Source organism: Lichenostomus cassidix, unplaced genomic scaffold (assembly GCF_008360975.1).
Source record: "Lichenostomus cassidix isolate B80296 unplaced genomic scaffold, HeHo_3.0 HiC_scaffold_46, whole genome shotgun sequence".
Classification (NCBI taxonomy): domain Eukaryota; kingdom Metazoa; phylum Chordata; class Aves; order Passeriformes; family Meliphagidae; genus Lichenostomus; species Lichenostomus cassidix.
The window spans coordinates 3,005,398-3,030,088 of record NW_028147597.1 but is presented as its reverse complement, the minus strand read 5'-3'; the positions used below and the strand labels follow the sequence as shown (position 1 = coordinate 3,030,088).

Sequence of the window (24,691 nt, the reverse complement as noted above, 5' to 3'; positions counted from 1 at the left end):
TTAACGAATCAATCCCTATCTATCACAATCCCCCCCTTTCTTTAATACCATTTTGTTCACTAAATCGCTTTAAGGCCTCTGTGCTAAGGATCAGTCCTTCGGCCATATCATATTCTTGCTGATCGGGTATTATCTCTAGTTTAGCCTTAACTAGCATTAGGTGTGCTGCTTCCAATCTTCCCTTAACTATACTTAAAAGTCGATTGAATATACATGGTCCAAATGTAAGTGTCAATATTAGTACAACCAGAGGTCCCGCTAGGGTAGATAACAAGGTTGTAAGCCACGGGGATGTATTGAACCAGCTTTCATACCAATTCCGGGTGTTTTCTCTTTCTCTTTTGCGTTTTTCTAATCCTTTACGGAGTTCAGACATAGCATCTCTCACTACCCCTGTGTGGTCAGCATATACACAGCATTCTTCATTTAATGCTACACACAATCCCCCTTCTTGGGCCAGTAAAATTTCTAAGCCCCTTCTATTTTGAAGAACTACTTCTGAGAGAGACCTTAGTGATGTTTCAAGTGCCGTGATTGAGGCCTCAATTTTAGCCAGATCTTCATCAACTACTACCCGCAGAGCGGTGAATTCTTTGTCTTGTTTTACAAGAGATGCTATACCTGTACTGGCTCCAGTAGCTCCTAAAGCCAGTAATGTTGCTATGGTAATGGCTGTTATAGGCTCCCGCTTCATAATATGATGTTCTGTAACGGAATGGTGTTCATACATGTAATCACCGGGGTAGTAGCTTATGCGTGGTATTATTACAACTTGAATACAATAATCTGTTTCATTGAAATGCTTGAGTGGAATACACGGTGTCACTCCCACACTGGCACACACCCAGTAGGCGTTTTTAGAGGGAATCAGCCAATCTGCTGGTCTTTCAGCCTTTTTAGCCTGCATTGTTGTGTTACACAAATGTTTCTTATTTTCGGGTACTTGCCCAAAACATCTCCCTTGGCCTGACACCTGTGCAAGGGTTATGCCGGTGCTTAGTTCTCTGCCCTTTTTCCATAGACATTGTGCAGGGTTTGTGCCATTTATTCATCTGGTGTTGGGAAGAGCTCCGTGGGGTTTAGTTATGGGGATAAAATAGGGACAAGAGATCTCTAAAGATGAGTTTTAGAACGTGAGGGTTTATTGCGAAAGAGCGTGGGCGTGAGAGGCCTGCTGGGCTGCAAGACGAGGCCCAAAGCAGGCCAGAGAAAAGAGAGAGAGAGCAGAAAGAAGAGAGTAAAAGAGAGTAAAAGAGAGTAAAAGAGAGTAAAAGAGAGCAATTTGCTGTTTACAATGCAATAAATCATCTTCTCTGTTGAATATTCTAATTCCCTTTAACCAATCTAAGACAAGCTACAAACTCTACAGCATTTACATACAACCTATAAGAATCATCACATTACCATATGGGGTCCTGTTTCAAACCTTAAAAAACTGCTTTTTGGTATCTCCACCAGGCAGGTAGGGTCTGCTCTGACCTTTGGACTTGCCTGGGTAGAGGGCATTTTTCTATCAAGAAGGGGGATTACCTTCCATGGCCATACCATTGTTTTTTGGTTACTCTACAACTCGAACCTTGTCTTCATTTCAATTTCGCTCATATTTTCCATATCCTCAGCATCTTTTGCAAGGTAATCATATCTATAAGGCTTTCCTATTTCATCTTACCCAACAATTCCCCCTCTTCGTTGAACAATTAAGATATTGGATACAGTCTTACTCATTAATGTACATACTGAAGTATACAGGGTATTGCTACTAAAACTACAATTACTACTATTAGAATTTTTGGTTGATTTACAGGTAAAGCTTCACTACAGAAACTAAAGCAAAGGAATAAAAGTAACATGCATTCGCATAAATGATTAAAGTTCATTTTTTTCTTGAGCTGCTTTTTGACAGAATAGTTTTTCTTGATGGTTCTGCTGGCTCAGGTGTGGGTACTTGCTTCCTGCTTTTCAGTTGCGGGGTTGCTGGCTGATGTGGAGGCTTAGGCAGGTTTGGATACATGATACAGCTTTACGTTTTTTGCTGGAATCCACTTGAGCCCTTCACCTGTGGAAACACACGCAAATCTCTTCCCCCAAGTTACAAGATTGTATGGTGTTTCTATTTGTTCTGATTCTACATTTTCAACTAAAACTGGGGGGTCAGGCTCTTCTGCAGAGCTAGTTAAAAAATTGTATACATGTTGGAAAACGCAGTTTTCCAGCAAAACTTATGCTAACTGAATAAACCTGAGCAGGGTCTCAGCATTCTCAGGCCTCAGTAAAATTCCAACAAGCTACAGTGGCTTGTTTACCTGAGAATGTTCTGTGGGAAGAATGTCATGAGAAAGATTAGGGAGTCAGAAGTGTTATGAGAAAAGAATAAGGGAGTTAACAGGAGGATCCCTGAATGTGTGAGAACAGACTGCAGGTGTGTGTGTAACTATGAATAGTAACTTTTGTAACAGTATATAAGTTTCTCGTTTGGTGAAATAAAATGGAGCTTACTTTATATCTCATATTGAGACTGCTGTGAGTTTCCCTCTCGTCGTTTCTCTTTAAATGGTGACCCCGACGTGATACGGACGCCAACAGCAGGGAGCGGCGGGAACGGAGAGGCGCCAAAGCGTGCAGCGACGGTGTGTCAAAATCTTCGCCCGAATCGGGGAAGATCCAGAGACACAGGCCGAATAGGACCTGCCTACCGTGGGGCTACACTTCGGTGAACTGCACAAACTCTGGCGACTGCGAGCTCCGACAGAGTGCTTAGACGGTGTCGACCAGGACCCTGAAAACCAGCTGGACCATAATGGAAACAGAGGTAGCCCAAATTTTATTGTTATGCTTTTTAGAAAAGCACGGACTCAGTAAAAGTAGCCTATCACACTTAATGGGCCTGATGGTGGTAGGACAAGCTTATGGATTTTTTACAAATCCTATTACAGTATTCAGTGTGGGAGAGTGGTTGAATTACGGAGCTGTTTTACTTTTGGACTGTGATAAAATTGCAAGAAAGCTTGGCAAACCATGGAGTAAAGTCGTAGCCTGCTTACAAATACATGCCACGGAGCAAAACCTTGCGTGGCTCACGGCACAGGACATAACAGCTGCATGGAGCAGAGAGAAACCTATGAGTTACTGTGCTGTTTTTGCTATGCGGGGAACTTTGGCAGCCGCGCAGCCAGGGAAGCCCCCCCCGCCAGGGAGGGGGGGGTTGGGGGGGGGGAGAGAGAGCGCGCCGTGCCGCTGCCAGCAGCCGAGAATACAAAGTTACTCGATTGGATGAAAAAGCTATTCCTGTCTCAATATATCACAGAGTTTGGCAACTTTACAACGAAAAACATCTTAGCTGCTTTGTTTGAGAGAGTCACTGTTGAACTTTTGCCAGAACAACTGAATACTATGTTAGAACGAGCTCAGATATCGCAGGTAAAGAAACAGAGTAACCAGAAATCATCCCGATGTTATCGAAGTGGGAGTGAAAGACACATACGAAAGAACTGTAACAGAAAAGTTTGGTGTTCCCGCTGCAACAGAGATACTCACAGCACAGAAGCTTGTAGAAACAAAAAGAACAAGCGGAAAGTGACCAATGACCGAGTACCAGCGGCGGCCCCTACCCTTCATCGCACGCCGCCTGAATGCCACCAAGAGAGACCTGTGGCGGAAGTTGCTCCAGCCGGGGTTTCCGGTCAAATGACGGCGAAAACAGAGGTCACAGAGGGTGCCCCGGTGGGCGGAGCCGCGAGCCATCCACGCCTCCTTCACTGCCCCAACTGTAACGTCTGTGGTGAAACTCTAAACTCTACTCCTCCCCAAGGATGAGGAAATGATTGACAGCTTCAGCAGCGAACCAGAACTAACCAACAGCGTTGCCAGCAGAAACAGCAGTCTGATACAGAATGGAGTTGTTTCTTTTGTAGCCATGGAGAACTTTTAAGAGTTTCAAAGATGCGAATCTTCTTCAATGCTCTGAACTAGAGGTCCTTCATCTCCCGCTCGGGAATCACATCCATGTCGTCCCCCATGGCAGCAGCAATCCCGCCGCGCTCTCTAGCCTCAGAAACAGATCTTTGAACACGTTCTCCAGCTGTTCTCTCCAAAACCTATTTTCAGCGTTTTACTAATAAAGAAGCATTGTAACAAGATATTATCCTGATAAAAAATAACACCTTGAATACTAAAAGCCTTGAACAAAAGTTGAATTTTGCTAAAGCATTTGTGTGTATGTGTGAATATTGTAGGCCTACTGAGAGTGTGTTGAATGCTTTAATGTGTAGATGAAGCCTGTGACTGATGAGAGTGTGATTTTGATTTCTTGAGAGTTTTGATGTGTGAATGAGGACCTGTGGGTGGTTATACTGAATAGTTTAAACTACCTGTTAAGTACTTTTGATTAAGCATAGATTCTGTTAAAGTTAAGTAATAGTGAATTTAAATTCTATTAAGTTGTAAACTCTGTTAAAGTTAAAATTCTGTTAAGTAATATTAAGTGATGTTAATTTTAAATTCTGTTAAGTTTTAAATTTTGTTAGAGTTAAGTTGTTAAAGTGATATCAATTTTAAATTCCATTATAGTTAAGTCCTATTTGTTAGTTTAAAATAAGATTTATTAAGATTAAGTTTTATTCATTTTCAGTGATATTAATTTTAAGTTTTAAATTTGTTAGTTTATATTATTATTCACAAAAGCTTTGCAGTTTTATCTTTCTTAGTTAAAGTCAAGTAATAATATCTACTGTTTTCAAATATTTCATCTCACCTTATATAGCTATCTACAAAAATAGTAACATGTTAAGATACTCTCCTTATTGATATTAATCAAAGCTTGTTTATAAGATGTTCTAAGAAAACCCTTCCACTTAGCACCTGAGCTCTGGCCAAGCTTTGGTTCTAACTGGCTGGGAAACATGCCATGAGTCTCAAAGTGTTTTGCATCAAAATATGATCAGATAATTTTCATTTACCAAATTGAGTTTATAAAAGCTAAACCTTCTTCCAAGTAAACTTAGAGTCCTTGTCCGGAAAAGGTTCTCTAAGCTTTACCTGTGAAGTGAATGTTTTCAGCAATGACAATTTCTAGACCATGGCAACATATCTAACTAGTGAAATTTCCTTAGGTAAATTTATAGCAATTCTAATAATAACAATTACTTATAGCCAAGCAAATTAATCTGATAACAAGACAATGTCTGTTCTCACAAGAGAAATGGGGGAATTGTTGGAAAACGTAGTTTTCCAGCAAAACTTATGCTAACCAAACAGGCCTGAACGGAGCCTCAGCATAGCCAGGCCTCAGTGAAAGTTGTTTTGAAGAGCTGACGCCTGAGAACCACAGCTGTGTTTCTGAGCTGTGGGAAGAATGTCATGAGAAAGATTAGGGAGTCAGAAGTGTTATGAGAAAAGAATAAGTGAGTTAACAGGAGGATCCCTGAATGTGTGAGAACAGACTGCAGGTGTGTGTGTAACTATGAATAGTAACTTCTGTAACAGTATATAAGTTTCTCGTTTGGTGAAATAAAATGGAGCTTACTTTATATCTCATATTGAGACTGCTGTGAGTTTCCCTCTCGTCGCTATGTCATATACATACAAAACCTTGATGTGTGAAAAACAAGGATTAGTTTTGTGTGACTGAGATTGGTAAGGACAGGTGAGCCAAAGACACAACTTGTTATTCACATCCTTTAGAACAGATCTTTCAATTGTTTTAATAATATTAGCAACAAATGCCAAATCAGTGATTAGGTTGAAAGACTTTGGAAAGAGCTGAAAAGCTCTCACAACTGCTGCCTGAAGTAAGGTTTTAAGTTTTTGAACATTTTGATTCCAGATTTTAGTATGTTTTTGTTGTGCGAAATGGGTACTAAATTGTGCGTTTGCTTTGACCCATTGGTGAAGATAGTGACTGCATTTAAAGGCTCTTCACTGATCATAGATTTCTCTTTGTAGCATAATTTAGCTTTGATCAATTTGTGTGCTGGATAATGAATAGAGCAAACGCCTGGAAAATCGAGCAAGGTACACAGCAAGTTTTCTGATTTTTGCATTGCCCAGTCAAAGTAAGTTTTGATTATAGGCAGATAAATAATTGCAAATTCGCGACCTGCTAATGAGAGAAGATTTGCTCTGCCTTTTATGATGATTTGAGATATCATTTCTAAAGGTGTGACGAATGTCTTTGGCGACCTGTAAGACAGAACACATTCAATTATTAACAACAGATCTTTTGTAGCAGAATCACATTGAAAAGTGAGACTGCACAGTCTCAGGTCTTTTTCCAATACTTCAAGGAAAAAGAGTTTATCAGGCATACAGTGATATGCCTGTCCATTTTGTAAGGCATGAATGATTTTTTCTAAGGCGTTGCAAGTTTCAGGAGTGAGAGATATACGGGATTTAATGCTATTGTTTCCTCTCAACAAATTAAAAAGTGGAGCAAGTTCATTCGCAGTGATTTTTAACTCAGGCATGGTTAAAGGATTAAGACTTCTTCACAAATTTGGCGTTTAACTTCATGCAAGGCAGTTAGTTGGAAATTATGAAAATAATTCTGGGAGTCTTCTGTACTTGTTAACGCAGCTGTTATAGTGTAGCCTCCCTCTCCTCGTTGCATGGTTTGAGTGTTGGGATGTTGGATTAGGTGACTCAGAGGCGCTGTCGTGATCGGGGGTTGTAGGAGCTGCGCATGTGCTGATTGTTGCACGGGGTTTGCGTGACGCTTCATGGTGGCGGGGGTTTGAATGCAACGCGGATTGTACAGCACAGGGGATGGTGGAGTTGTGGAAACGGTGGTTGGAGCCGCAGCCGGCAGCGCTGGGACATCAGGGGTTGCAGGAGGCGGCAGCGGCGCGGCACTCTTGTCAGCGGGAGAAGATGTTGGGGTGTCGGGGGGCAGGAGGGGCGGCGTGCCGGCTGCGGGGGCGTGCTGCGAGCATGCCATGGCGGGCGGTGGGGTCGTAGGCGGCTGTATAGCTACTGGATTGTCAGGCATTGCAGTGATAACAGACTGAACAGGGGTCTCGCCCACGGGAAACAGGAGGGGAGCGGCCAGCCCCGCGGGGGTGAGGGGGGGCAAGGGGGTAGCCTCGATTATATGTCAGGGAGCCCGCAGCAGCTGGAGCAAGGGGAGGGGCCGCAGCAACCGAGCCACTCCCGCCAGGCTCTGCCTTGGCTACAGCCGGACAGGAGCGGGGAGGGGTGCGGGGAGCAGGGATAGGGCGGGTCACCACGGTGGCGGCAGGGAGAGAGAGGCGGCGCGGGCGGGGGGTGGAAGGGGTCACTGCAGTGACGGGAACAGTAGAGGGGACTGTGGGGGTGGGGAAGCAGGGTGGTACAGCGGTGACACTGACGGAGCAGGGGGCCGGGGATAAGGAGACGGGGATGGCAGGAAGTAAGGGGAAGGCCGGGGCCGGGATGGTGGGGGCAGAGATGGCGGAAGTGATGGGAGAAGGCATGGGGCACAGCGTGGGGACCGCGGGTACTGCGGCATGGAGGACCGGTGGGGGGGTGTGGGGCGTGGTGCCTTGCAGGGTTCCGACGGCAGGAAGCGGAATCGCGGAAGCGGGGGGGCTCGACACGGGGTGTGCTGCGGGCGGCGTTTTTGAAGCGAAAAGCTCCACGAGCGCCCTGCAGGCTGGGAGCAGCTCCGCGATGGCAAAATTGCGGCGCGAAATATTATTAAAAAGTTTGTTCCCAACTATTTCCCAGAAATCTTTAGTAAAGACGATGGAACGTTCCGCGTTTGGAAAATTAAGTAAGGTCCATTCTAAGAGGTTTTTTAGCTCCTGTTTAGGTAAATTACTTGGAGTGGAGCTCAATAGGTGCTTAAGTTGTTTATAGAGATCTCTATCGTGTGCACTATGGGTTTGACCCATGGTGTGTCTACTGGGGTGCTTACCTGGATGCCGCAGGGGGGATTGTCCGATTGTCCTCAGAGCTCCGTCGTGCTCAGGACTCTGCTTTCAAGTTTCTTTTAATAGCTCCGGTTTTGGCATTGCTGGGCAACAGCTTTCCGTGCTCGGGACTCTGTTTTCGAGTTTCTTTTAAGAGCTCCGGTTTTGACGTTGCTCCGCAACGGCTTTCTGCGCTCGGGACCATGTGGGTAGGGTAGCGCTCAGAGCTATAGTATAAGCGGTGCGTAGCAGTGCCCACCTATGCTCAGCGCATACGGGATCCCACGGTAAGGTCCTTTAAAGAGCTCCGGGTGTGAGCCGTGCAGCAGCAATCGCCTGTGCTCGACGGCAAATAGACAAACTCCTCCGAGAGCTCCAGCTGATCCATATTAGTAACGAATTGCTGTACTCGAGGTGTACCTCTGTGATTTAAGAGCTCCGGCGTTTTGTTACTGTGCAACCACGCTGTGCTCGCGGCACCGTTTAGGTAGCTTTAAACTGGTAAAATAGTTACCATCCACAGAGAAGCATCCTACAGGTAGAAGCTGGATCGGCCTTGTAACCACGTTATGGCGCCATCTGTAGGGAAGAACTCCGTAGGGTTTAGTTATGGGGATAAAATAGGGACAAGAGATCTCTAAAGATGAGTTTTAGAACGTGAGGTGTGGGGGTGCGGCGGCCCGATGCTGCGGATCCCGAGTCCCCGAGGCCGGTGGTCGGCGTAATCCACGGGGACGCTGCCGAGGATGCCATCGCCTGGGACTCGGAGGAGGCCGGGCCGTAAACCGCTCTCTCCCTCCCCTGGAAAGTTTTTCCTAAGCTTATTGGTTTAAGGTTTGCTTCCCCGCCCCTATCACTGCCCCCGCTGCTTGCCCTCACTAGAATGTTCTGTTGCCGGGCTTCCTTCCCCATGAGTTGCTTGTAATCCCCTCCCTACTTATATTTCATTTGCTCCCCCGCTTGTCCCTCATGTTGTCCCGGAGCCCCGTTGGCTCCGCCCCTGCTGTTCCTCCCCGGGAAACCCCGTATTTCCCCCTAAAAACCTCCTCCCTTTGTTCTCTCGGTGTGGCGTGGCCGCGACCCCAGCCCCGCCGGGTTCTGCGCCCGGCAGCTGTGTGGACCGCCCCACCCGAGAGCCCCCAGTGTGCCTCCCCCGCGCCGCTTCTCCTGAATAAACTGCACACTGCTGACTCTCAACTCGTAGCACTCTCTTTATCACGGGAAGCGACCAGCGACTCCACGGCGTTCCTGCCCGGCAGGCACCCGCCTCCGCCGCGTGGTCCCTGCCGCTCCAAGGAGCGAGCCTGGGAACACCGAGGCTGACCGCAGCCGCCTCTGGACAGAGCTGAACAGCCGGGAGGGCTGAGAGCTTGGGCCAGGTGAGGCCCCCGAGGTCTCCCGAAGCCCCGGAGCTCGTTGGGGCCAGGCGGCCGGACCCCGCCGGACCCCTACAACTTCAGTGAGGGTTTATTGCGAAAAAGCGTGGGCGTGAGAGGCCTGCTGGGCTGCAAGACGCAGCCCAAAGCAGGCCAGAGAAAAGAGAGAGAGAGACCAGAAAGAAGAGAGTAAAAGAGAGTAAAGGAGAGTAAAGGAGAGTAAAAGAGAGTAAAAGAGAGTAAAAGAGAGCGATTTGCTGTTTACCATGCAATAAATCATCTTCTCTGTTGAATATTCTAATTTCCTTTAACCAATCTAAGACAAGCTACAAACTCTACAGCATTTACATACAACCTATAAGAATCATCACATTACCATACGGGGTCCTGTTTCAAACCTTAAAAAACTGCTTTTTGGTATCTCCACCAGGCAGGTAGGGTCTGCTCTGACCTTTGGACTTGCCTGGGCAGAAGGCATTGTTCTATCAAGAAGGGGGATTACCTTCCATGGCCATACCATTGTTTTTTGGTTACTCTACAACTCGAACCTTGTCTTCATTTCAATTTCGCTCATATTTTCCATATCCTCAGCATCTTTTGCAAGGTAATCATATCTATAAGGCTTTCCTATTTAATCTTACCCAACAGTCTGGCTTTCTCTGTGGTACCTAGTGCTTCATAGAAGGGTGGTCTGGTGTTGTAACATAACCAGCAGTGTTCTGTTAGATTGGGGTGTGTATTATTAAGTACATTATAACTAGCTTCCATCAGTTTCCATAGCTCATCTGTTTTTCCTGAGGTGAGTGGGGGTATATTTGTTACTATTGTGAGGGTGTTGTTTTCTATGGAAACTGTGGTACCTTCGTTGGTGGGGACTTCTTTTGCAATTACTGCATTCGGCCCCACCGGTTCAGGGTCACTCGGGATGGGCTCTTTCTTTATAAATATTAGGCTCCCGGGGTCGGTCCCGGGTACATATAGCCTGACTCCCCAAGTTTTTCCTACTACCCATGCTACATCTGTCCCTTGAGTGATATTTATATAAATTCCGTGACACACAGATCCGCTAGGATTTGAGTTCCCAGTGTCAATATAATTGTACCTAGTAGGTGATGTACACCCTTGAGGATACCATCCTGTGGAAATATGTTTGTCACTGTTCCTAGGAGTCCAACTTCCTGCTACAGTTACACACTCCCAATGTGCACAATAGTAAGCTGATGGTTGATTACAGTACCCAAGACCAGGATTTGAACTTGGGCACATATAATAATCTGTAGTACAATTTGGATACCAGTATGGTCCTAATGACCCAACTGGGATCTGAAAAGATGGGTTTCCCACAGTAGTTCGTGTTTGTATGATGTGTTGATCTTCCCATCGGATCAGAGACCATTTAAACGGTTCATGAGGATGATGGCTAGCGCTACTCATGATACATTTTAACAAAATTAAGCTACACATATATATACATCGTGTAAGTGATGGTCCCATGGCTGAACGTGTACTTCTTACCTGTATTTGATACCCACTTTGCTGCTTGGGCTCTTGAACCCTTTTAAAGTCCTTCCAAGACTTGGGGCAGCTCGGTCCAGATCTTTTCATAGTCCCACGGACTGTCTTTACTCTCCCAGGTTCAATCCCTCTGCCTCGCCCATCGACTCGGTTGCCGCAAGCCACGGGGGTCACCATCTTCTCGTCAGCAATGATATTCCTCGGGGGGCTCCGGGGTAAATGATCTGTTTTTATAACTGTCCCAGTTTTTATGTTTAACCACTGGACCATGGCAGGGTAAGTGAGCCACATTTTTTCTACAGTCTCCTCCAATGATTTCTGCCACCATCGGCCTAGGTTCATTGGAGTGGTAACAATAAAATTCAGGGCGAATCCCATGGAGGTAAATATCCCACTGTCTTAGTTTGAAAGACAGGTGTCTGCCAAGAGAGGTTGAACCTTCCCCTAGAGCAGAGGATGTGATTTTCTTCCCCTCCTCCCTCCGAATTATTTAATTTTGTAAATCAAGGGCTTTCAGGCAAAACGTATGGGAAAAAGGAGTATCAGTTCTTTACTAGTATCTATAAACAAACAATAACAATAATAGCAAACCACAACTAGAACCAGAAAACCAAACAGCAGATAACGTGAGCTGCCGAGCCTTCTCCCGTGTGGTGCAATCACGGTTGCAAGCAGCAGGGGCGCTGTTGAGCTCCCGGCCGGCCAGGGCAGGTGCGATGACTCCCGAGCGGCTGCAGGTGGCGCTGTGGCGCAGGGTCAGGTCAGCGTCGGGGAGCTGCAATGGCGGACGGGCTGAGAAAACACACAGGGCAGCAGGAAACAGCTCAGGGCAGCGAGAGAACAGGGCAGCAGGAGCGGGTGCTCTCTCTCTCCGGCCAGCAAGAATTTCTACAGTCACAGCAGACGCCGCGGTCGAGGGCGGGGCAGGCAGCAGAGGCAGCCGGACTCTCCCGGCAGCAGCCGCGGGAAAACGCAGCCCGGGGAGACGCGCCCTTCCCAGTGGGAAGAAAAATTGAATCAAAGCTCACCCAGCCAGGAGAGAAGAGAAACAGGGCACAATTGGATTTCCTTTGGTAGCAGCTGGAAAGCAAAGAGCCAGCAGCCTCTACCCTCAGCGTCCGAAAAACGAGAGAGCATTCCCCGGCCGGCTCTCCCTTACCTTGCCCTGCCCAAAAACCTAGCCTTTGTCTTTTACAAAAGGCTTGATCGCTCCGAACATCGGACCATTTGTTGCCTGGTAACAGGAATGGGAAGAAATTCTCAACCCCCGACACCCACCATTTGGGCGTCCCCTGTCGTAATCTCCCCAATTTAACAGCCAATCGTAACAAATGCTCGGTTTGCTTACGTTCTGTCTTATAGCAGGTTGGGCAGACCCCCATAGGAGGCCTTCCTCTGGTGTAATGGGTCCACCACTTTTCTCTACATACTTTGCATACAAAACATACAAAGGGATAGCAATTACAATTAGGGGTATTACATTTGACCACATGGTCCCAAGCATAGCAATCATAGGGTAAATCATACTTAGGGAAAACTCTAATGGGGTATTTCAGGTGTACAGTAACAGGGTTCATGCACTAGAAATTACAGTCTCTTAAGTCTTATCTTCAATTCCTCGGGGCGTTCCACAACTATCCACAAGGGGTCTCTGTTGAACTTCTTTACTCGGCTGGCGTGAGTCCAACCCTTTTCGGCGGTCCAGACGGCTGATTCTGTGGTAAGTAACACAACATAGGGACCTTCCCATTGAGGGGTTAAAGATGCCTCTTTCCAGGATTTTATTAAAACTTCATTTCCAGGCTGATATGCATGTATCGGCATCCAGAGAGGTGGTCTTTGGACAGCTAACCCCTTTTGTCTCAGCTTGTCCCGTCTCCCCGCCAGGTGTGTTATGTAAGTTTGTAAGTGAGTGTCTGATACAGCAGGATGATCTCCAGGAATTTCTAAATCAAACGGCATTCCATATAACATTTCATAGGGAGAAAGTCTTATATCTGTACGGGGTTGTGTCCTAATATTTAATAGAGCTAACGGTAAACATTTAACCCAACTCATTTTTGTTTCAAGCAATTATTTAGTCAATTGTTTCTTAATTTCCCCATTCATACATTCTACTTTTCCCGAACTTTGTGGATGCCAAGGGGTGTGATATTCCCAATTGATACCTAGAGCGTCTGCCACAGCTTTTGCCACCTTGGACACAAAATGGGGTCCTCGGTCTGAGTCCATAGTTTCAATGAGACCGTATCATGGAATAATTTGTTCTAACAATACCTTGGCAACTGTTTGTGCAGTAGCTCGTGTTGTTTGAATGGCTTCCACAAAATGGGTTAAGTGGTCTACCATTACTAGTAGATATTTGTGTCTTCCTACTGCAGGTAATTCTGTAAAGTCTATTTGAACATGGGAGAACAGTCTATGTGCCAATTCCTGTCCCCCAGGCAATCGTTCTCTTAGTTGCTGTTTATTTACTTTCTGGCAGGTTACACATCCCATGGTTACTTGTTTGGCCAGATTATATATCTTTATGCACATATATTTATTAGCAAAGTGATCTACTAAGGCTTGTATTCCCCAATGAGTCCTTTCATGTAGTTTCCGCAAAACCCGCAGAGCCATAGCTTTTGGTAGTACTTCCCTCCCATCCGCAAGGACCCACTTCTTTTCTGAATTCTGTGTCACCCCTGTTTGTCTAAGCTTTTGCTCCTCTAGCGTAGAAAAGCATAACAACTGGGGTCTCCGGGTTTGACCCTCTTCTCCATGTACATAACACCATTCCTTTTGGGGATTATTGCATGCACAAACCAGACCATCGCGCCCAAAATCCTCCCAGCAAGCAAAACAGGGGAATTTCTCTAAATCATCTTTACATGTTGTACATGTCTCTTGTGGGTGTTTTTTGTGGAGGGTAAGCAAAGCGGCTCATTTCGCTTCTTCGTCTGCTAGGTTATTTCCTCTTGTAGTTAAGCTTAATCCTTTTTGGTGCCCTTTGACATGTACTACAGCCAGTTTAGTCGGTTGCCGAAGTGCTTTTAAGATTTCTTTAATGAGCCTCTCATGCATTAGTCCCTTACCCTGGGAGGTTATTAGGCCCCTTTCTTCCCAAATTTTTCCAAATGTATGTACCACTCCAAATGCATATTTGGAGTCAGTGTAGATGGTTCCCATGTCTTTTCCAATTATTTGCAAGGCTCGTAATACAGCATAAAGTTCACATGCCTGAGCTGACCAGCTTGGGTTTAGGGGACCTGATTGGAGTACTTCCATAGTTTGTCCATCAATGATGGCATAGCCGGACTCACGTTTGCCCTCTATTACCCGTGAGGACCCGTCTACAAATAATTTAATACCGTCTTCTAATTCCTCCTCTTCTAGGTCAGGCCTAATCTTTGTTTGTTCTTCTATGGTTTGGAGACAATCATGCAATAGCACATTGTCATCGGGTACCCCATACAAAAATTGGGCCGGATTTTGTATCGAGGTGGTTTCTAAAGTTAATTTAGGAAACGCAACCAGAATTCCTTCGTATTTTAGCAATCTGGCGTCTGTGATCCATTTATCTGCCTTTTGGGATAAAATACCCCGGATATCATGAGGGGAGACAACTCGCAGTTCTCCTCCAAAGGTTATTTTGAGGGCTTCCTCTACCATTAGTGACGCTGCGGCTACTACTTGAAGACAAGTAGGCCATCCCTTACTAATGGGGTCTAATAATTTAGATAAATAGGCCACAGGCTTTTTACTACTGGCCCAGTCCTGAGCTAAAATACCAAATGCAGTCCCCTCCTTGGTATTCAGAAATAAATGGAAGGGCTTGTGGATATCAGGCAAGCTTAACACGGGTGCTGTGTTGGTTTGAAAACAAACCAGTGGGAGATCACAAGTCAAGATTGAAAGTAAAAATAAGTGAAATAATACAAGGGAAAGCACTGACAAAGTCAGATACAACCTAACACCCTGTTAGGGTGGTAGTAGCAGTCCAACTGAAGTAGTCCAGTTGAAACGGTGATCCTGTGAAGGTCTAGTCTCCAGCTGAAGATCCAGTAGTAGCTCTGGTCCTCTGGGAACCCAGTAGACAGGGCTAGCTCAGGCAGTTCCAAGGCCAGGTTATATCCAGGTGGGAACACCTGGCTCCTCCCTCCTCGGCAGAGCATCTCACAATGGGATGAGATAAGTCCATGAGTCACACAGTGGGTCCCTGATGGCCCATTGCCTGTCATGCGGGGTGGGTCATTAGCAGCTGGTAACAGCTAACGGATGGCCCATTGCCTGTCATCCGGAGTGGGTCATTAGCAGGTGATAGCAGCTAACGGCCCACAGCTGGTGGTAATAGAATACTTAACTACATCTATATTGCAACCTAGGACATTATCCACCCCTTATTCTATTACCATCTACAGAGTTCTCACTCAAGATAAGGTCTCCTTGTGGTACACAACAGGTTTCCCCATCTGCCTTCATCACCCACCAAGTATAACCAGGTCCTTGGGCAAAAACCACTCCACGGATGGGTTTGCCTTTGCCTGAGGTGGGACTAATCCAAACAGTCTTTCCTAAGAAACCTCTTACGTGTACCACAGGGACTTTATCTCCATCCACTGTGTGCAAAGGTTCGGACTCGGCAGGACCGGCTCGATTGATAGAACCCCTTGTGTTAACCATCCAGGTGGCCTTTGCTAAGTTCAGTTCCCAGTTTTTGAAGGTTCCCCCACCAAGTGCCTTCAAAGTTGTCTTAAGTATTCCGTTGCACCGTTCAACTTTCCCAGCAGCTGGTGCATGATAGGGGATGTGGTATATCCATTCAATTCCGTGTTCTCTAGCCCAGGTGCTTATGAGGCCATTCTTGAAATGGGTTCCATTGTCAGACTCGATTCTCTCAGGGGTACCATGTCTCCACAGGACTTGCTTTTCCAGACCCAAGATGGTGTTCTGGGCAGTAGCATGAGGCACAGGGTAGGTCTCTAACCATCCTGTGGTTGCTTCCACCATGGTCAACACGTAGCGCTTTCCTTGGCGGGTTTGGGGAAGTGTGATGTAGTCAACTTGCCATACTTCCCCATACCTGTACTTTGACCATCGTCCACCATACCACAGAGGCTTCACCCGCTTGGCCTGTTTGATTGCAGCACAAGTCTCACAGCTGTGGATGACCTGTGAGATGTTGTCCATGGTCAAGTCCACCCCTCGGTCACGAGCCCACCTGTATGTCGCATCTCTCCCTTGATGACCAGAGGCATCATGGGCCCAACGAGCTAGAAATAAGTCTCCTTTGTGCTGCCAGTCCAGATCCACCTGTGACACTTTCACCTTGGCAGCTCGGTCCACCTGCTCGTTGTTACGATGCTCTTCATTAGCCCGACTCTTAGGTATATGTGCATCCACGTGTCGAACTTTCACAGTCAGCTTTTCTGCCCGGGCGGCGATGTCCTGCCAAATCTCAGCAGCCCAGATGGGTTTTCCTCTGCGCTGCCAGTTAGCCTTTCTCCAGCGATCTAACCATCCCCACAGTGCATTGGCTACCATCCAAGAGTCGGTGTAGAGATAAAGCCTTGGCCATTTCTCTCGTTCGGCAATATCCAAAGCCAGTTGGATGGCTTTAAGCTCCGCGACCTGGCTCGATCCACCTTGTCCCTCAGTAGCCTGTACAGCTTGTCGTGTGGGGCTCCATACCGCAGCTTTCCATTTCCGATCTGCGCCTACAATTCGGCAGGAACCATCGGTGAAGAGGGCATAGCGTCTTTCACTCTCTGGCAGTTCATTATACGGGGGTGCTTCCTCGGCACGTGCTACTTGCTCCTCTGCTTCTTCTGAAGATAATTTAAAAGTCTCACCTTCAGGCCAGTTTGTTATAATTTCCAGAATCCCAGGGCAATTTGGGTTTCCAATACGGGCGCGCTGTGTGATGAGGGCAATCCATTTGCTCCACGTGGCATCAGTGGCATGGTGGGTAGAGGGAACCCTTCCCTTGAACATCCACCCCAGCACTGGCAGTCGGGGTGCAAGGAGAAGGTGTGTTTCTGTGCCGATCACCTCTGAGGCGGCTTGGACTCCTTCGTAAGCTGCCAAGATTTCTTTCTCGGTGGGAGTGTAGTTGACTTCAGACCCTCTGTAACTTCGACTCCAGAATCCCAGTGGTCGACCTCGGGTCTCGCCAGGCACCTTCTGCCAAAGGCTCCAGGACAGACCATGGCTCCCGGCTGCAGAGTACAGCACATTCTTTACCTCTGGTCCTGTCCTGACTGGGCCAAGGGCTACCGCATGAGCGATCTCCTGTTTGATCTGGGTGAAGGCTTGCTGCTGTTCAGGGCCCCAGTGGAAATCGTTCTTCTTGCGGGTTATGAGGTAGAGAGGACTCACAATCTGGCTGTACTCAGGGATCTGCATTCTCCAAAAGCCTATGGCACCTAGGAAAGCTTGCGTCTCCTTCTTGTTGGTTGGTGGAGACATCGCGATGATCTTATTGATGACCTCAGAAGGAATCTGACGCCGTCCGTCTTGCCACTTTACTCCCAGGAACTGGATCTCTCGGGCAGGTCCCTTGACTTTACTCTTCTTGATGGCAAAACCGGCTTCCAGGAGAATTGTGATGATTTTCTCTCCTTTCCCAAATACTTCCGTTGCTGTGTCCCCCCACACAATGATGTCATCAATATACTGCAGATGTTCTGGAGCCTCACCCTTTTCCAGTGCAGCCTGGATCAGTCCATGGCAGATGGTGGGACTGTGCTTCCACCCCTGGGGCAGTCGGTTACACGTGTACTGCACACCTCTCCAGGTGAAAGCAAACTGAGGCCTGCACTCTGCTGCCAGAGGAATGGAGAAAAAGGCATTGGCAATATCGATGGTCGCATACCACTTTGCTGCCTTGGATTCCAGCTCGTACTGAAGTTCCAACATGTCCGGTACAGCAGCACTCAGTGGTGGTGTGACTTCATTCAGGCCACGGTAATCCACTGTCAGTCTCCATTCTTCACTGGACTTACGCACTGGCCATATGGGGCTGTTAAAGGGTGAGTGAGCCTTGCTGACCACCCCTTGGCTCTCCAGTTCCCGAATCATCTTATGGATGGGGGCCACAGAGTCTCTGTCAGTGCGGTATTGCCGGCGGTGCACTGTTGCTGTAGCAATTGGTACTCGCTGTTCTTCAATTCTCAGTAGTCCTACAGCAGACGGGTTATCTGAGAGACCGGGCAGGGTATTCAGTTGTCTTATGTCTTCCGTCTCTACGGCTGCTATCCCAAAAGCCCAGCGATGTCCCTTTGGGTCTTTGAAATATCCACTCCTGAGATAATCTATGCCGAGGATGCACGGGGCATCTGGACCAGTCACAATGGGGTGTTTCTGCCACTCGTTCCCAGTTAAACTCACTTCAGCTTCCAATACAGTCAGCTGCTGGGATCCTCCTGTCACCCCAGAAATGGAAATGGATTCGGTCCCCACATACCTGGATGGCATCAGGGTGCACTGAGCGCCGGTGTCAACCAAAGCCGTGTATCTTTGTGGGTCAGACGTGCCAGGCCATCGGATCCACACAGTCCAATAGATCCGATTATCCCTTTCCTCTACCTGGCTAGAGGCAGGGCTCCTCTAATCCTGTTTTTGGTGCACGATGTTCTTCTCCTGTAAATGTGTTCCTGAGGTTCCTTCAAGAGGATCAGTCATATTATCACTTCCATTCTGTCGGGGGTTCTGTCCACAAGAGACTGGGGCAGTGTTGTACCTAGATGAGCCTCCTGAAGTGGATGTTTCTTTTTTTTAATTCACGTACCCGGGCTGCTAAGGAGGAGGTGGGTTTCCTATCCCACTTTCTCATGTCTTCCCCATGCTCCTGCAGGAAAAACCAGAGGTCACGTCGTGGAGTTTGTCTTCTTTCCCTGGCTGGGGGACGTCTGCTCCTGATGGCAGAGACTCTGGTTGGTTTCGGTGTGGCATGGAAAAATCTTTCTGTGAGCTCTTTCCTTAGTTTCTGATTCTCTTCAATCAAGCTCCGGACTTGCTCGGCCAGGTTTGTTTCCACTGATGAGACCTGGGTACGTAGTGGAGCGGTGACAGTGTCCTCGTAGATTCTCAGTTTGTTTGCTAACACGCCCACCTGGTCTTCGCCTTCCCTCCACTGCAGTGTTGCCAGGTAACGAGAGTATATCTCTGGTCCGAGCCGCGCGACTCTTAGCCACATTTGTGAAGTGCACTGGACATTATCTGGGCTCTTGGGGAATCTCTCGTTGTCCGAGAAAATGATCTCTAGTACGGCCAATTCCCTCAGGCATCGGATACCTTGTTCTATTGTGTTCCATTTTCTCTGGTGCATCTGGAGGTCTTCTTTGCAGAGGTATCTGTCCCGTACACTCGCCAGCAATCGCCGCCAGAGGCTGAGAGTTTCCTGGGTTCTCCCAATCCCCTGGTCAATAACCACATCCTGGGACAGGGATCCCAGTTGCCTGGCCTCACTTCCATCCAGAATGGTGTCGTTAGCTGCGGCGTCCCAGATACGGAGCAGCCAGGTCAGGATGGACTCGTTCGCCTGCCGGGTGAATTCCCTCCGTAGGTCCCGCAGCTCCCCCAGGGATAGAGAGCGAGTGATGATCTCCAGCTCTGTCTCTTCTGCTTGGTGAGATGGTCCTGCCGCATCCCCATCAGTCGCTATGCGGACTGATTTGCTCTTTGATTTCTTTTTCTGGACGGGGGCAACTGCTACGGGCTTCGGCTGTTCTGATTTGCTTTGTTTCTCCTCCTCAAGAAGACAAAATATTGTTCTGATCTTCAGCATGAGGTACACGGTGCTGGTCGCAGAGAAAAAGGAAAACAGAACTAACAAAAAGATTATGCCATCCCTAGCATCCAGAGAGAACTCAATATCCTCAAAAACGGCTGTGCCTGACCTGAAAGGCTGGAAGAAACCGCTCTCTCCTCTTAACCCCAGAGGGTGGGTGCGATTGCTGAGGAGGTCCCAGACATAGTGGCTCAGATTAGGCCAGGCAGACAAAACTGAGTATATGTAACGAGTGGCGTTCATTGCCTCACAGGTTACCATGCAATAGGCATAATAAACCAATAGAGCAATTCTCATGCCATGCCCTGATCGTAACAAGAGCAATACGACGGGCAGATAGTTTTCCATTTGAGGAAAGATATAAAGAGCGAGATAAAGCACCCATATAGATAAGCTGAGCATCATGGTGATAGGATTTCTGAGTTTCCCCTGGTCGTGCCCCACGTTGGGCGCCAAAATATGTGTTGGTTTGAAAACAAACCAGTGGGAGATCACAAGTCAAGATTGAAATTAAAAATAAGTGAAATAATACAAGGGAAAGCACTGACAAAGTCAGATACAACCTAACACCCTGTTAGGATGGTATTAGCCGTCCAACTGAAGTAGTCCAGTTGAAGCGGTGATCCTGTGAAGGTCTAGTCTCCAGCTGAAGATCCAGTAGTAGCTCTGGTCCTCTGGGAACCCAGTAGACAGGGCTACTCAGGCAGTTCCAAGGCCAGGTTATATCCACGTGGGAACACCTGGTTCCTCCTCCTCGGCAGAGCATCTCACAATGGGATGAGATAAGTCCATGAGTCACACGGTGGGTCCCTGATGGCCCATTGCCTGTCATCCGGAGTGGGTGATAGCAGCTAATGGCCCACAGCTGGTGGAAATAGAATACTTAACTACATCAATATTGCAACCTAGGACACCCTCTGTCCTCCCTTGTTGATGCTTCAAACAAAAAGCTGTGTTTGGCTGAGGAATGGCCAATTCCTGTGGGATTCCCAGCTCCTGCCTTCTTCACACACCCTGCTAAAGCTCCTGTGGCACCCAACCTGTCCCAGGCACAGCCTTGCTGGAATCTGCTCCTTCTCTCCCTCTCCCAGCACTGAAATCCATGTCCCATCTGCAGCCCTGCAGAGCAGCCCAGCCCTGTCTGGCCCTGCAGCAGGAACTGGAGGCACTGGAGGTCAGGGACAGTGACTCTGGCTCTGGAATGCTCAGGAGATGCTCAGCTCGGGCAGCTCCTGCAGCCCCAGGGCCAGGCCAGCCTCTTGCCAGGGCTCCTGTGCACACACACAAGGGCTCCTGCTCTTCTCCTGGCACATCCCAGCTGCCCACAGAGCCTTTCCCAGGGGATCACGGCTGTGCTGGCCTGAGCAGCCATTGCTGCAGCCCCTGTCCTGCTCCCCACAGCCCCACAGAGCTGGGGGTGCTGCTCTGCAGAGCACGGGGCCTGTGCTGCCCGGGGCCATGGGCTGCCTCTGCTGGGCTCTGCTGCTCCAGCTGGGACACTGTGGTGGTTTTGATTGGCCCAAAACATCAGGGAAGAGTTTTTAACATCTAGGAGAAATTTGGACCCCTCAGAAGCTGTTGTTGTAGGCCTGGGGAGGTGTCTGAGGGGTGGGGTGTAGCACAAAGATGGCTCCTGTGTGTCCTGAGTGCAAGTTCTGGAAGTTTTTACATCAAGTCCAGCAGAGCCAATCTCTGATGGCTCTGAAGGTGATGGACATGCTGCCAGCCAAGTTTGAGGCAATTGGAGTTGCTGGTTACGCCTCTGTGAAAACATATTTAAGAAAAATTCAAAACAAAGCAGGCACGCACTTCTTTCACTTTGTAGTTGGAGGAGGAGGAGGTGGAGGTGAAAATATGTGAGGGAGAACAGCATGGAGATTGCCAAGGTCAGTGAAGAAGGGGGAGGAAGGGGTGCTCCAGTGCTTCTGGCACTGGAGCTGAAACTTTCTGCTAGCTGTGGCAGAAGCTATGGGGGAGCCAGAAATTCCTCCTGCAGCCCATGGAGTCCATAAGGATGCAGAAATCCACCCACAGCTCACTCCAGAGGAGGAGGTGCATGCCTGGAAAAGACTGTGAACCAGTGGGAGTCTCATCAAAGAGTTAAACCTGCAAAAGGCCTTAACAGGGAGAGAAAGGCCTTGCTCCTGGCATGGAAGCAGCCTGGCCTCAGCTCAGGAGAGTCTGCACAGCACCTTATGGACAAAAGAACTCATGTTGCGGCAGAATTTGGGCGGGATGTTGCTCATGTGATTGGAGCCACGCCAAAGAAGTTCTCAGAGGACTGTCTCTCGTGGGAAGGACCCCTGGCTAAGTAAAGAACCTCTTTTCCTGACAGGACTGACCAGAGGACCCCTCAACCTGCCCCCTGTCTGTGTTGCTGGTTTAGAAAGAGGGAAAGGGGGGGGGTGAGTGCAGAGACTGCTTCTTAAGAGGGTGGGGGTGAGAGCAGAAAACTGTCTGGAGAGAATGAGAGAGAGAGAGAAACAAGTAGAGATAAAGAGTATTTGTAGTAGAAGAACTGTAGTGATGAATAAATTTGAGAATCTGCTCTGTGGACTGAAAAGAGACCCCACACCCTGCCCCCCCCCCCACCTGGCTTGTGGATTGCAAAGGAGGAAAGGGGGTGAATACTGTAGGTTCGTAAGAGGGAGGGGGGAGTGAACAAAATGATGTATGAGAAGTTTATTTTTGCCTTGCATTTATCCTCCAATTCTGTTAGGGAATTAAATCACCTTTTTTGCAACTTTAAGCTTGAAGCCTGTTTGCCCTTTTTCGTGCGTCCTCCTGGCAAGGTCCTGTCTCAAACCCATGACAGACACACAGGCAGCTGATGGTGCTCCCTGCACTCACCCCTCCCACACGAGCTCTGCTGGGGCCATGGAGGCTGCTCAGAGGTTCCTGCCTTGTTCCAGGCCTGCCAGATGGCCTTGGGGCTGCCCTGCATCCTCCTGGGGAAGTTCCCTGAGGGTCAGAGGAGTCACTGCCCAGACTCCTTTCCCTGTCCCTGCTGTGTCCCCTGGGGCTGCAGAGCTCTCATGGGTCACAGCAGACATTCAGTCCTTTATCTCTGTTCCCAAGAATGACTATGGAGGGAGAGCAGAGCCTTCCTGCAGTGCCCTCAGGAGATGCCCTTTGCTGCTGGAACTGCTGTGGTGGAGCCCAGCTGTGTCCCAGCAGTGCCCATGGCCTGTCCCTGCCTGTGCTCACAGCACAGACACACAGCAGGGCTGTGACCACCCTGTCAGAGTTGTTGGCCTTACACCACCATGGGGGCTCCAAAGAAGAGTGTGGAAGTAGAAAAAGAGGAGTTCTGAAATGACCAAGCTGTGCTGCTCCCTGGTTTGCTACTGTGCTGGGACTCTTTTCTGCTCCACACCTGCAAAACTTGCCCTTCCCTCCAGCTCCAGGGAAGGTCTCAAACCAAGGAACTTGAACACAGAAGTTGCCGATGGGTCCTTTATTTAATGTGAATACACACAGAGCACGATTCCTTATTTACACAGTCCCTGTCAATAGTCACATTCAGTACATAAACAATAAATTAGAGGCATAACAAAATCTTTTGTGTACAACATGGGCACAAAAATGCCCAAAAACCAGCACCACCAAAAAAGCCTGAGAAGACAGGATGGGCATGTAATGAGTTACACTATAGGCTATAGAGCTGAAAACAGGCAGTTTTTTGGTTCTGAAAAGAATCCAGTGATTATTTTCCTCAGGGCATTCTTGAGCTCCTGGTTCCTCAGGCTGTAGATAAGAGGATTCATTAGTGGAGGCACCACTGAGTACAGAACTGACACTGCCAGATCCAGGGAAGGGGAGGAGATGGAGGAAGGCTTCAGGTAAGCAAATACTGCAGTGCTGATAAACAGGGAGACCACAGCCAGGTGAGGGAGGCACGTGGAAAAGACTTTGTGCCGTCCCTGTGCAGAGGGGATCCTCAGCACAGCCCTGAAAATCTGCACATAGGAGAAAACTATGAACACAAAAAATCCAACTGCTAAAGAGGCACTGAACACCATAAGTCCAACTTCCCTGAGGTAGGAGTGTGAGCAGGAAAGCTTGAGGATCTGTGGGATTTCACAGAAGAACTGGCCTATGGCATTGCCATGGCACAGGGGCAGGGAAAATGTATTGGCTGTGTGCAGCAGAGCAGTGAGAAACCCAGTGGCCCAGGCAGCTGCTGCCATGTGGGCACAAGCTCTGCTGCCCAGGAGAGTCCCATAGTGCAGGGGTTTGCAGATGGACACATAGCGGTCATAGCTCATGATGGTGAGAAAACAAACTTCTACTGAAATGAAGAAGAAAAAGAGAAATAGCTGTGCAGCACATCCTGAGTAGGAGATGTCCCTGGTGTCCCAGAGGGAATTGTGCATGGCTTTGGGGACAGTGGTGCAGATGGAGCCCAGGTCAGCCAGGGCCAGGTTGAGCAGGAAGAAGAACATGGGGGTGTGCAGGCGGTGGTTCCAGGCTACGGCGCTGATGATGAGGCTGTTGGCCAGGAGGGCAGCCAGGGAGATGCCCAGGAAGAGGCAGAAGTGCAGGAGCTGCAGCTGCCGTGTGTCTGCGAATGGCAGGAGGAGGAAGTGGCTGATGGAGCTGCTGTTGGACATTTTGAGCCTCTGGGTGTCGCTGTTGAGCCACTAGCAGAGAGAGAAGACCCGGTTCTCTGTGTGACATAAAAGAGAGCATTTTATTATTTAATTCCAACTTATATAGACTTTTCAAAGGTCACCCAGATTGGTCAGTTCGAAACCTCCCCCTAGGCAGATTGGCCAGGCCTGAACCGTCCAAATCTCGAGACACTGTTTTTAATAACATCCAAACTTTATCTTTGTTTATAAAACACAGGAAGAAGAGAGAAAAGAATTCTCACGGGAAAGGTCTGTGCTAGCCACATCTGGGCATTGGAACCTGTTAATGGAGAAAAGGACAGTGACAAGTCAGGACAGGCTGCTTTGAGCCAAACCTCTGCCATTCCCTGCAGACTGTCCTGCTGGGACTCATCCACCCTTGTTCCTTCTCTGGGAAAACCTTCATCCAGGTCCCTGCCTGAGCTCCACTTGTGCTGTCTGAGTGTGCCATGAGCAGCCAAGCGTGTGTGTGGGGCTCTCGAGGAGCCATCCCTGCCCTGCTGCCCTGGG

The 24,691-nt window shown here is 48.3% G+C and overlaps 2 protein-coding genes across 3 annotated transcripts in view; both read right to left on the bottom strand.

The window, feature by feature from the left end:
* Nucleotides 1-24,691, bottom strand: part of LOC146421981 (uncharacterized) — an 80,275-nt gene that overhangs the window by 33,835 nt on the left and 21,749 nt on the right. The gene's annotated exons all lie outside the window — the stretch shown is intronic.
* On the bottom strand, nucleotides 23,152-24,448 carry LOC146421982 (olfactory receptor 14J1-like). The gene has a single exon (XM_085046890.1). It carries the CDS (start codon nucleotides 24,158-24,160, stop codon nucleotides 23,204-23,206), a length of 957 nt encoding a protein of 318 aa, XP_084903016.1. The 5' UTR covers nucleotides 24,161-24,448; the 3' UTR covers nucleotides 23,152-23,203.